The following is a 13,130-nucleotide window of genomic DNA, read 5'->3' as shown; positions in this document are numbered from 1 at the left end:
CTGTGTGACTGACTGTGTGACTGTGACTGTGTGACTGTGACTGTGTGACTGTGACTGTGACTGTGTGACTGTGACTGTGACTGTGTGACTGTGTGACTGTGTGACTGTGACTGTGTGACTGTGTGACTGTGACTGTGTGACTGTGTGACTGTGTGACTGTGTGACTGTGTGACTGTGTGACTGTGACTGTGTGACTGTGACTGTGTGACTGTGTGACTGTGACTGTGACTGTGTGACTGTGACTGTGTGAGTGTGTGACTGTGACTGTGTGACTGTGACTGTGACTGTGTGACTGTGACTGTGTGACTGTGACTGTGTGACTGTGACTGTGTGACTGTGACTCTGTGACTGTGTGACTGTGACTGTGTGACTGTGACTGTGACTGTGTGACTGTGACTGTGTGACTGTGACTGTGTGACTGTGTGACTGTGACTGTGTGACTGTGTGACTGTGTGACTGTGACTGTGTGACTGTGACTGTGACTGTGTGACTGTGACTGTGTGACTGTGACTGTGTGACTGTGACTGTGTGACTGTGACTGTGACTGTGACTGTGTGACTGTGACTGTGTGACTGTGACTGTGTGACTGTGTGACTGTGTGACTGTGACTGTGTGACTGTGTGACTGTGACTGTGTGACTGTGTGACTGTGTGACTGTGACTGTGTGACTGTGACTGTGTGACTGTGTGACTGTGACTGTGACTGTGTGACTGTGTGACTGTGACTGTGACTGTGTGACTGTGACTGTGTGACTGTGACTGTGTGACTGTGTGACTGTGACTGTGTGACTGTGTGACTGTGACTGTGTGACTGTGTGACTGTGACTGTGTGACTGTGTGACTGTGTGACTGTGACTGTGTGACTGTGACTGTGTGACTGTGACTGTGTGACTGTGTGACTGACTGTGTGACTGTGACTGTGTGACTGTGTGACTGTGACTGTGTGACTATGTGACTGTGACTGTGTGACTGTGTGCCTGTGACTGTGTGCCTGTGACTGTGTGACTGTGTGACTGTGTGACTGTGTGACTGTCTGACTGTGTGCCTGTGTGACTGTGTGACTGTGTGACTGTGTGACTGTCTGACTGTGTGCCTGTGACTGTGAGACTGTGTGACTGTGTGACTGTGACTGTGTGACTGTGTGACTGTGACTGTGTGACTGTGACTGTGTGCCTGTGAGACTGTGTGACTGTGTGACTGTGAGATTGTGAGACTGTGTGAGTGTGTGACTGTGACTGTGTGACTGTGACTGTGTGCCTGTGAGACTGTGTGACTGTGACTGTGTGACTGTGAGACTCTGTGACTGTGAGACTCTATGACTGTGTGACTGTGAGACTGTGTGACTGTGAGACTCTGTGACTGTGTGACTGTGAGACTCTGTGACTGTGAGACTGTGTGACTGTGAGACTCTGTGACTGTGAGACTGTCTGACTGTGTGACTGTCTGACTGTGTGACTGTGTGACTGTGTGACTGTGAAAGTCAGTGGTAATTACTGTAGAATATTCTGCCCTTACGCTGATGTTTACTGTATAAACAGTTGATTATATCCCGAAGTGAGTAGAATGGACAGATGGCTACCTTGAGTTGAAGGGGTTGTTTCCAGGGATGATGTGGGTGCCATCCCTCCCCACCAGTAACTTGACTCTGTCGTAGAATGATCTGACTTTCAGCGAAGGTGATTGGCTCTGCTGGATGATCTGCAGTGGATCCCTTGCTCCCAGGCACAGTGGATTGGTCAGACACAGACTCTGAGCGCAGCAGTCGGGATCCATGCAGTCTGTCAGTCCGTCTACAAGGGGAAGCACATGATAAATTAACCTGGACAGACAGACACCGCTGCAAATAAATAATGATTCAATGGCATTTTTTTTGTTGTTGATTTGTCATTTTTCCTTTTGTTGTTGGGCAGAATAAAACCAGATCGTTGTCAAGCAGGTTGTCAAGCAGGTTGTCAAGCAGGTTGTCAAGCAGGTGCAACAAAGAACATTTGAAAACATGCAGGTTTACCATCTTGTGTACCCTCTATACTGTGTCAACACAACATATATTCAAATCTTTATTCCCTTTCCATTCTTTTCACAGGTTAATTTATTTCTCTTCAACTAATGTTATATATTCATTAGGATGTGTGTGGTATTTTTGCCTCATTCTCAATAAAAAAAAAAAAATGTTTTATTTATTTTACCTTTATGTAACTAGGCAAGTCAGTTAAGAACAAATTCTTATTTACAATGACGGCCTACCCCCGGCCAAACCCGGACGATGCTGGGCCAATTGTGTGCTGCCCTATGGGACGGCCGGCCGGTTGTGATACAGCCTGATACAAACCAGGGTCTGTAGTGACACCTCTAGCACTGAGATGCAGTGCCTTAGACCGCTGCATCACTCGGGAGCCTACAAAGGAAGTTCTCCTTCAGAAATGGTGATCTGCACCCTTCTCCCCAGCACAGTGCCTCTGCCTGTCGTACTTTTAATCAAAACCAATGACACCGACATCAAAGCCAAACAGGACATCACTCACAACCCTGAGGGCGAATCCTCTCTCTCTCTCTCTCTCTCTGCATACTAACACAAGCAAGCGTGTTAATTCAGAACTGTCAAAACAAACACTTTCAACTATGCAAACTACTTTCAGACTTTGTAAACTTTTTTCTGTCTGATCTTTCAGCTTTTATTTGGTGAAATAAAACAGACAGAGAAAAACAGAGAGGGAGAGACAGAGAGGGAGGGAGACTGATAAACACCCGACAGACAGATTAAGGAAGTGAGTAGGAAGTATGACAACATCTCCAATGAAGGAGGAGGATATTTTTGATGAACCTCAACCGCCAGCCTGCCAGGCATCCAGCCACACATTGAAATGGACTGGCTGTAAAGACTGTTAAAACCCCCTATCGTCCTCGGAGCATATTACCCTATTGCTCAGACCAGAGAGATTAAAGATGAAAGGCCTCCAGGGGCTGCATTGAAATACCTGGAAGCATAGCATCCGGACACAATTGCCTGACATGCCACAGAGAAAGCCCTCTTTAAGATCGACATAGCTCTGGCCTCGGCACACTACTTAGCCGCTATGCAAGGAAAAATAGTCCCGGGTATAATTTTCATGTTAGATAACACTGCACTGACAGATTGCATGGGGCTGGCTGGCTGCTTGGAGAGGAGCTGGCTGCTTGGAGAGGAGCTGGCTGCTTGGAGAGGAGCTGGCTGCTTGGAGAGGAGCTGCTGCTTGGAGAGGAGCTGGCTGCTTGGAGAGGAGCTGGCTGCTTGTAGAGGAGCTGGCTGCTTGGAGAGGAGCTGCTGCTTGGAGAGGAGCTGGCTGCTTGGAGAGGAGCTGGCTGCTTGGAGAGGAGCTGGCTGCCTGGAGAGGAGCTGGCTGCTTGGAGAGGACCTGGCTGCCTGGAGAGGAGCTGGCTGCTTGGAGAGGACCTGGCTGCCTGGAGAGGAGCTGGCTGCTTGGAGAGGAGCTGGCTGCCTGGAGAGGAGCTGGCTGCCTGGAGAGGAGCTGGCTGCCTGGAGAGGAGCTGGCTGCTTGGAGAGGAGCTGGCTGCTTGGAGAGGAGCTGGCTGCTTGGAGAGGAGCTGGCTGCCTGGAGAGGAGCTGGCTGCCTGGAGAGGAGCTGGCTGCTTGGAGAGGAGCTGACTGCCTGGAGAGGAGCTGGCTGCCTGGAGAGGAGCTGGCTGCTTGGAGAGGAGCTGCTGCACGGAGAGGAGCTGGCTGCTTGGAGAGGAGCTGGCTGCTTGGAGAGGAGCTGGCTGCTTGGAGAGGAGCTGGCTGCCTGGAGAGGAGCTGGCTGCTTGGAGAGGAGCTGACTGCATCTCCGAGGCATCTTTGATCCTCTCACAAATGGTCACAGGAGGGGGAGAGGGGTCACTTAATCCTCCATCAGGGAGGGATAAGGAAGTAATATGGACATCCATCTCCGCAAACTCCAGGTCACTGATCCCCAATGCACTCTGGGGAGGAGGAGGTGAAGACGGCATCGATTCAACCAGCTTCTCCTCTCTCCCCAGCCTGCTCAACGCTAGCTCACACAGACAGAAGGATTCCATAATTGGGCCATTCAGGCCTGATAACACCAGACTCACAATCACACCTCTCTGATCCTGGAGCAACTCACTGGGAGGAAACCCTCTAGGAGAAACCCAGGCAGGCGTCTGGCTGACTGCTGCTCGTCCGGGAGAATCAAAGAGCTTGTCAATTGCCATACCTGAGAGATGCTGCTGTGCCTTACAAGTGGATATTTAGAGGAAATAAATATATATTTTTCCCTCGTCGACAGTATAGTTTCACAAATCCTGTAAGTACTGTTGATTCCAAATCAAATCATGAGTCATGCATGGGAATGTCATATCTTCCTTTTTCTTTTCATAGGCAAGTCTACTAAGTGGACACGGCATTCCTCAGCCTTCCTCCTGTGAACCTTCACCACTCACCTCCTTCGTTGTCCTTGTTGTCGGCACAGGAGATCTCCATGGCAACACTGCAGCCAGGTCCTCTCCAGCCAGTGTGGCAATCACAGTGCCAGCTGTTCTGACCCAGGCTGCATTGACCATTCCTGTTACACTGACCCGGACAACCATCTGAGAAAGAGAGAGGAGGTGGGGAGGGAGGGGGGGGAGAGAAGGGGGAGAGAGGGATGGAGGGAGGGAGGGGGGAAGAGAAGGGGTAGGGAGGGAGGGATGGAAGAAGGGGGGGGGGGGGGAGAGGGACGGAGGGAGGGAGGGAAGGAGAGAAGGGGGAGGGAGGAAAAGAGAGGAGGGGTGGATGGGAGGGGGGGAGGGAGGGATGAATGGAGAGAGGGAGAGAAGGGGGAGGGAGGAAAAGAGAGGAGGGGTGGATGGGAGGGGGGGATGGAGGGAGGGGGGGGTGGAGGGAGGGGGGAGGGAGGGAGAGAAGGGGGAGGGAGGAAAAGAGAGGAGGGGTGGATGGGAGGGGGGGATGGAGGGAGGGGAGGGAGAGGGAGGGAGAGAAGGGGGAGGGAGGAAAAGAGAGGAGGGGTGGAAGGGAGGGGGGAGGAAAAGAGAGGAGGGGTGGATGGGAGGGGGGGAGGAAAAGAGAGGAGGGGTGGACGGGACCAGAGAAGAGGTCAGTAATTGTGATTTAGTGACAGAGTAACTTGCACCAGCTCACCAACTATATCTTTAGTCTCTGTCTGACGTTGCAGGACACAATAAGCGCTATAAAAAACACTATTGATTACATGGCAGGGGGATTGCATTTCATCATAACAAGCTATATACCCTAGCATCACAAAGGAGGGGTTTGGTGTGCGATAAATTGTTTTCTTCAATATCCATTCACAGCAAAGAGTATTCAATAAAAGAGAATAAGTTCACAGCCGATTAATTTGCGGTGGTTGATTTGCCTCTGGAGGCTGGCCCGGGGTGTAGTGCTGCCTCATGACATAATTTGATTAGGGGAAGCTGATGAGATTACAAGACACAGGGAGTGAGATCAACAGGAGAGATGCTTTACAGTATATCATTGACGACTGCAGTCAATGATATACACCCTCAGAAGATGTAATATTCTCCCAGGCTAGGTGAATGAAGAGGACATAATGAATGTGGCTGGGACATCTGTCTCAGTGGTGTAGGGTAGTCTGTACAGGAGACCAGAGGAATGGGACCAGGCTGTGGGGAGGTATTAGACTGTAAATCTACATAACTCACCCATGGTATTTAATGAATTACCATCTCCAAGGTCAAAAGGAGCAGTCCTCTCTCTGAGAGAGGCGATGAGAAACGTGAATCTATAAACTGTATTTAATTATCAGACACTTTCGTTCGAATGGATGAACATTTAAGTTTTTTTTATTTCTGAACAGACAAAAATCTCATTAAAGCGTATTAACCTTTTACTTTAAGCCAGCTTTAACAACATGGCTGCCGTTCCTGATGAGGAGCACCACGGTCATTAGCATCCCAAGAGGGATGAGCACGCAGCTCCTCTGGTACGGCCCATCTATAAGTATTCCTACCTACGGCTGGGCAGCTGCAGTTGAAAGGCCAAGTCCATTAATATTCCTATGGAGAATGCTGCAGCAGAAATAGCAGCCTACGTAACACGGAGTAGAAATGCTAATGTGCACTGCTAGCTAACTGTGTGTTAGCGTTTACAACTATACGTAGCTGGACAGAGAGACGAGCTAACAGGTAGAGAGAGACACTCACGAACAGATACAGACAGACCAAACCTAACCTTGTGTTTAACAAAGTACAAGAGAAAAAAAAACGATGCACTGGGGACTGTTATGAAGGAGTGTACTCGCTGAATATCCCTATAGGAGGAGGGATCAATGGAGATACTAGCGAATGGGAGTTAGCATTTCTATTTATATTTATTATGGATCCCCATTAGCTGCTGCCAAAGCAGCAGTTACTCTTCCTGGGGTCCAGCAAAATTAAGGCAGTTTATACAATATTAAAAACATTACAATACATTCACAGATTTCACAACACACTGTGTGCCCTCAGACCCCTACTCCACCACTACCACATATCTACAGTACTAAATCCATGTGTGTGTATAGTGTGTAAGTTAGTGTGTGTGTGTGTGTGTGTGTGTGTGTGTGTGTGTGTATGCATGCACGTGTCTGTGCCAATGTTTGTGTCGCATTACACTACTGTAACTCTAAAACACCAACTACCACTAAGACATTGAGTACACACTTCACAATACTAAGGATGCCACTTCACCCCTCTACACAGCTCTATCTTAGGCCCGGGGAACTAATGAACAAATCAGACCACCACTTAGCCAAATACAATACCTTTTTCCAAGCTATCCTCAAAAGTTAGCATAAAAACAAAACCATGTCGGGGTTTGAGAAGAGGAGTGTGTGTAGAGGAGGAAGTGGGGTTCTCAACATGGCGTGGTTCATCACAGGTAAACGAGGAGTGAGATGGAGGGGACTGACATCAAGACCACCTGCATCTCTCTCATCCTTTACCTGGGAAAAAAACACACCATTTAATGCAACAGAGTGCAAAGTTGATTGCGTGTTTTCTCACTGAAACAAACATGGCTGTCTTCAGACTGTAGTACTGCTCTTTATCAAGCCCCCCCCCCCCCTACCCCGGACTACAGCTTTTCATACTCTATCAGAAAAGGGGAAAGGTTGGGGGGAAAAGCCTCTATTTTAACTAATGCTCTCAGCTGTAAGGACATTTGGTTTTGGAGAATGGGTCTTTTGAGCATCATGCCATACTGATTAAATGTCAGCCACCAGTGCATCGTGTTATACTGTTTAAATGTCAGCCACCAGTACTGGCCATAACCCTGTATAGGCCACCAAAACACTGTCCCACTTCCTTTACCGATTTCTCTGAACCATTGTCTATTGTCCTTGAGAACTATGATAAAATCATCGTATTGGGCGATTTTAATATTCATGCTGGCAAAGAGACTGACTTCAAGGCCACTGAATTTATGAATCTCTTGAGCTCTATGGACTTTATCCAACATATTACTGGGCCCACCCATAACCGTGACCATACTCTGGACCGGGTTATACCAAGGGGCTTTCGACTAGACCTGGTTATTACCAAGGGGCTTTCTACTGGACCTGGTTATTACCAAGGGGCTTTCTACTGGACCTGGTTATTACCAAGGGGCTTCCTACTGGACCTGGTTATTACCAAGGGGCTTTCTACTGGACCTGGTTATTACCAAGGGGCTTCCTACTGGACCTGGTTATTACCAAGGGGTTTTCTATTGACATTTCCTCTATTGTTGATGTTGCTTTATCTGATCGGCCGCTGTGTGTTTTTTACTACCTTGGTGCTCATAGCGCAGGGTAATACTAAACGCATTATTCAGTGTGTTTGAAGAATACACCATCAATCTATTCTGCCTTCCTCTTGTGATGATTTAGTTGATAACTTTAATAGTCAATGAAGGGCAACTATTGATGGCATAGCTGCAGTAAAGTTGAAAAAAAGACACATGCAAACAGAGAACCCCTTTGGATGAGTGAGGAAACGAATCTGTTTAAAGAGAAATTACTGAAAGGCAGAGCGGAAAGTGGATGAAGTTGCAGGTCCATTATGATATACTGAGAGAGCAACTTGACACATATAACAAGACAATAGAAAATGACAGAAGGGCACATTTCTCTAACTTGATCACTATTAATCAGAATCATTTGAGAGTGCTCTTCTCAACCATTGATGGCCTGATAAATCCTACCTTCCACAAACATATGGGAACGTTCCTCCACATGTAAATGTGATGAGTTTGCGGCATATTTCAGAGATAAGATAACAAACACTAGGCTGGGTATCAGTCAAGCAAGACCTGATGAGAAGTTTGATGATGTGTGTCCTAGCCTACCACGCAAAGGCACTATGGATTTAGTTTCCCTGGTTGACACAGACATGCTAGGGAAAGTGATATCACAACTTAAGCTTTCTACATGCCTTCTCGATCCTATCCCCACAACCTTCTTCAAAACAGTTTTTTAATTGCATATCTGAAGAAGTGTTAATCACTCACTGTTCACCAGCACCTTCCCCACTGCACCAAAAACGTATATGGTGAAACCCCTTCTGAAGAAATTTATTATAGATTCTTCAGCTCTTAGCAATTTTCAGCCCATCTCCAACCTTCTATTCTTAAGTACAATTCTGGAGAAATTGGATTTTAAACAGCTAAATGATTTTCAAAGTACCAACTGTAGTAAAATGCCAGTTTGGTTTTCGTGCCCACTACAGCACAGAGACAAGCCTTAGTTAGTGTGGTAAATGATTCTAGAGCCAACACAGATAAAAAAACAGCTTTCTACCCTTGTACTCTTGGAGTTACAGTTCATATAAGGAAATCAGTCAACTGAAATAAATTAATTAGGCCCTAATCTATGTATTTCACACGACTGGGCAGTGGCGCAGCCATGAGTGGGCCTGGGAGGGTATAGGCCCACCCAGTGGGGAGCCAAAGCCCAGCCAATTGATATGGGTTTTCCCCACAAAAGGGCTTTATTACAGACAGAAATACTCCTCAGCACCACCTCAGATGAACCTGCAGGTGAAGAAGATGGATGTGGAGGTCCTGGGCTGGCGTGGTTACACGTGGTCTGCGATTGTGAGGCCGGTTGGATGCGCTGACAAATTCTCTAAAACAACGTTGGAGGTGGCTTATGGTAGAGAAATTAACATTACATTCTCTGACAACAGCTATGGCGGAGACATTCCACCAGTCAGCATGCCAATTGCACGCTCCCTCAAAACTTTAGACATCTGTGGCATTGTGTGACAAAACTGCACATTTTAGAGTAGCCTTTTATTGTCCCCAGCACAAGGTGCATCTGTGTAATGAACATTCTGTTTAATCAGCTTCTTGATATGCCACACCTGTCAGGAGGATGGATTATCTTGGCAAAGGAGAAATGCTCACTAACAGGGATGTAAACACATTTGTGGTCAAAATTTGAGAGAAATAAGCTTTTTTTGTGCGTATGGACATTTTCGGGGATCTTTTATTTCAGCTTGTGAAACATGGGACCAACACTTCACACGTTGCGTTTATATTTAATGTTCAGTATATCTTAACATTGTAATGATAATCAGAGAACAGGCATATGGAACATTTCTGTGATCTTTTATTTCAACTCATGAAACGTGGGACCAACACTTCACACGTTGCGTTTATATTTAATGTTCAGTATAAGTGCTGCATTCGACATTGTTGATGTCCTTCTGGATAGACTGGAGAGGTGGGTTGGTCTCTCAAGGTCCAGTTCTAAATTGGTTTAGGACCTATTTAACCGGTCGAGAGAGTTATTCTGTCACCCTTGGTGTGCATAACTCAAGAGAAAATAGATATCACATGTGGCGTTCCACATGGTTTGATTTTGGGTCCGTTACGGTTCGGTATATATGTTACCCCCTTGGCAGCGTTAGCAGAAAGCACAGCATTGATTTTCATTGCTACGCAGACGATTAACAACTCTACATTTCTGTGTCACCACATTTTAGATTCTGAACTAAAATTTCAAATCACACATTAGGAATGTGACCAAAATAGCTCTTCTTACCATCTGAGGAACATTGCCAAGGTGTGGACATTTCTCTCTCAGGCTGATACAGAGAGACTCATCCATGCTTTTATTACAAGCAGGCTTGACTACTGTTAATGCTCTCCTGTCTGCTCTACCCAAGAAAGACAACTGCAAAACATACAGAATGCTGCAGCACGGGTACTGACCAAGACCAGACGGAGAGCACACATCACACCGGTTTTGCACTGGCTGCCTGTGAGTTTTAGAAATCATTTTAAGATTCTTCTATTGGTTTTTAAATCAATCCACGACTGTGCACCCCTAAACACGCCAGACATCCTTTTTACTTACTATCCCCCCCAGCCTGCCAGAGAATCTGGTCGGGGCCGAAACTGTGGACATGAGATGGAGGTGATTCTCAACATGACGTGGTTCATCACAGTAAAGTGGAGAGGAGACGAAGCTCCTTCTTCACACTCAACTCTCTCAACACCCAATTAGAGAGGGACATAGAATGAACAGAGAATGGGAGCTAGCACACAGCGCCAGCCTTTTCACATGGCTCTAACAACACAGCCCACAGTGGAGCCCCAGGGAAATGTTTTTCTCATCAGATGGGAGGAAAATAACAGAGAGGAAATTAAAGCCCTTGGGGGGTGAATGAGGGGGCAGAGTGTCTGTCCCTATTTGTTGGCTCCCAGGAAGGCTGAGTGTGTCTTAGGGAATACTGAGAGGCCTGCTGCCCAGACTACTCTACTGGAGAGTGGGTGACTAGCATTGTTGGCTCAACCCCGCCCCAAGTGTTGTGGGCTGAAACTTTAATTTCGCATTCTGTGCAACTTCTGATACACGTGCAACTGTGAACACTTGACCCACTTTAAGTTACAGTTTCAGACAGTGGTCAAAAGGCTATTGTGGCTATTTGAGCATTATGTAGTCGTATCAGAGTGGCCTACCAACTAACCCAATGGAGAAAATGCTGCACAATACATGCTCTTTCCATGACATAGACTGACCAGATGAATACAGGGGAAAGCTAGGATCCCTTATTGATGTCACTTGTTAAATCCACTTCAATCCGTGTAGATGAAGGGGAGGAGACGAGGTTAAAGAAGGATGTTTAAGCCTTGAGACAATTGAGACATGGATCGTGTGTGTGTGTGTGTGTATGTGTGCCATTCAAGAGGTGAATGGGCAAAACAAAAGATTTTAAGTGCCTGGTGCACCGCTTTGAGTGTGTCAAGAACTGAAACGCTGCTGGGTTTTCACGCTCAACAGTTTTCTGTTTGTATCAAGAATGGTCCACCACCCAAAGGACATCCAGCCAGCATCCAGCATTGGAGTCAGCATGGACCAGCATCCCTGTGGAACCCTTTCAACACCTTATAGAGTCCCATGCCCTGATTAATTGAGGCTGTTCTGAGGGAAAAGGGGGGTGCAACTCAATATTAGGAAGGTGTTCCTAATGTTTTGTCCACTCAGTGTAGATAGCCGTTGTCTTCCATGATATTGCCTACAAAAGCCAATATGTGGTGTTAACGGCTTGACATTGTAGGACTGATGTTTTACTGGTCCGAAAGCTCAAATCCCTTTTCAACAAATGTGCACACACGGCTACACGGAGGCTACATCTCTAAGCTACTTTCCGACTGCGGGGGACGGAAAAAAGGATTGTGCCAACAACCAGGCCAACAACAAATCACCAACTTAGTCTAGAAGTTATATCTGGTTTTGTTGCATATGAAAAGGAATGTTATTATGTTGATTGAATCCAAATTACAATAGTAGAGAGGAAAATGGTATCTGTTTAAAGCCAGGAAAGATGGTGTACTGTACATTTTTAGTGAAGCTCAATCTTGTGCTGGCAATTCTTAATGCGCTCATCTTAGAGGGAACATTGGTGACTAGGCTGGGAGGCTGGAGATGGATGTGGAGATGTGTCAGGGTACTTTGACTATAGATTACACATTTTCCCTCTAGTGGAGGAACCCAATCCAGATGAATAGGAGAGCTTCTTAATGACGTGGTGGATAGGAGCAGGAAAGGAGGACACTCATCCGAATTGGTGGATGTATCTGCCGCTGAGAGACATAACGCTCTTTATATAGTCAGTGAAAAAGACACTACTGCCTCATAACGTAAGGCTTAGGGAACAAACACAATGTATATTTTAAACATGTGGGTGACAGTTCCTCTGTTCGGCTGAGAGTTACTACAGAGGGAGGATAGAGGCAGGGTACTCCTGTGCGTGTTAGTATGTTAGCGTGCCACGGTGTCGGCTGATTGGCCGGATGCATACCGATGGTGCAGTGCTCTCCGTTCCAACCCTGTTGGCACTGACACTTTCCGTCCCGACAGGTCCCGTGCTTTACACACAACGGGTTGCAGACACGCTGGTCACATCCGGCGCCGGTCCAGCCCTCATCACAGCGACACACTCCGCCAAAACACACGCCGTGGGCGCCACAGTCCGACGAGCAAACCTCTGTGGAGGCACACGAGCACAGTAAAAAGACAGTGGATCAGCATACTAGATGAACAGAGGGAAAGGGTTTTCACAGAGGAGCTGTGTTCATGGTGTGGGATGAACAGAGGGAAAGGGTTTTCACAGAGGAGCTGTGGCCATGGTGTGGGATGAATAGAGGGAAAGGGTTTTCACAGAGGAGCTGTGTTCATGGTGTGGGATGAACAGAGGGAAAGGGTTTTCACAGAGGAGCTGTGTTCATGGTGTGGGATGAGTGTGTTTCTGAGTGGTAGTGGCTAGCGAGAGGAGAAGGGGGAGGTGTGTGTCAGGTGATTTTATGATTTATATTAGGATTCTCATTAGCCGGGGTCCGACACATAACGAAAAGTGTTCCTGGGGTCGGAGAGATAACAAAAAAAGACATGTAAAACATAAACATACATTACAGACTTACAGTTCACTAGACACTACCGTTCAACAGTATACAGTATATACACTATACCGTTCAACAGTATACAGTATATACACTATACCGTTCAACAGTATACAGTATATACACTATACCGTTCAACAGTATACAGTATATACACTATACCGTTCAACAGTATACAGTATATACACTATACCGTTCAACAGTATACAGTATATACACTATACCGTTCAACA

General features: G+C 46.8%; 1 protein-coding gene across 1 annotated transcript in view; it reads right to left on the bottom strand.

Moving 5' to 3' along the window:
- LOC110534851 (teneurin-2) overlaps positions 1-13,130 on the bottom strand; it is a 140,242-nt gene that overhangs the window by 23,629 nt on the left and 103,483 nt on the right. The window contains exons 11-13 of the mRNA XM_090188885.1: positions 12,300-12,485; positions 4,437-4,583; positions 1,579-1,789 (exon numbers count right to left, since the gene is read on the bottom strand). Coding sequence (XP_090045011.1) covers positions 1,579-1,789; positions 4,437-4,583; positions 12,300-12,485 — 544 coding nt within the window. The remainder of the gene's footprint in view (positions 1-1,578; positions 1,790-4,436; positions 4,584-12,299; positions 12,486-13,130) is intronic.

Source organism: Oncorhynchus mykiss, chromosome 10 (assembly GCF_057628025.1).
Source record: "Oncorhynchus mykiss isolate SJ-2025 chromosome 10, ASM5762802v1, whole genome shotgun sequence".
In the NCBI taxonomy this organism is placed as follows: domain Eukaryota; kingdom Metazoa; phylum Chordata; class Actinopteri; order Salmoniformes; family Salmonidae; genus Oncorhynchus; species Oncorhynchus mykiss.
This window is presented reverse-complemented; position numbering and strand designations above follow the sequence as displayed.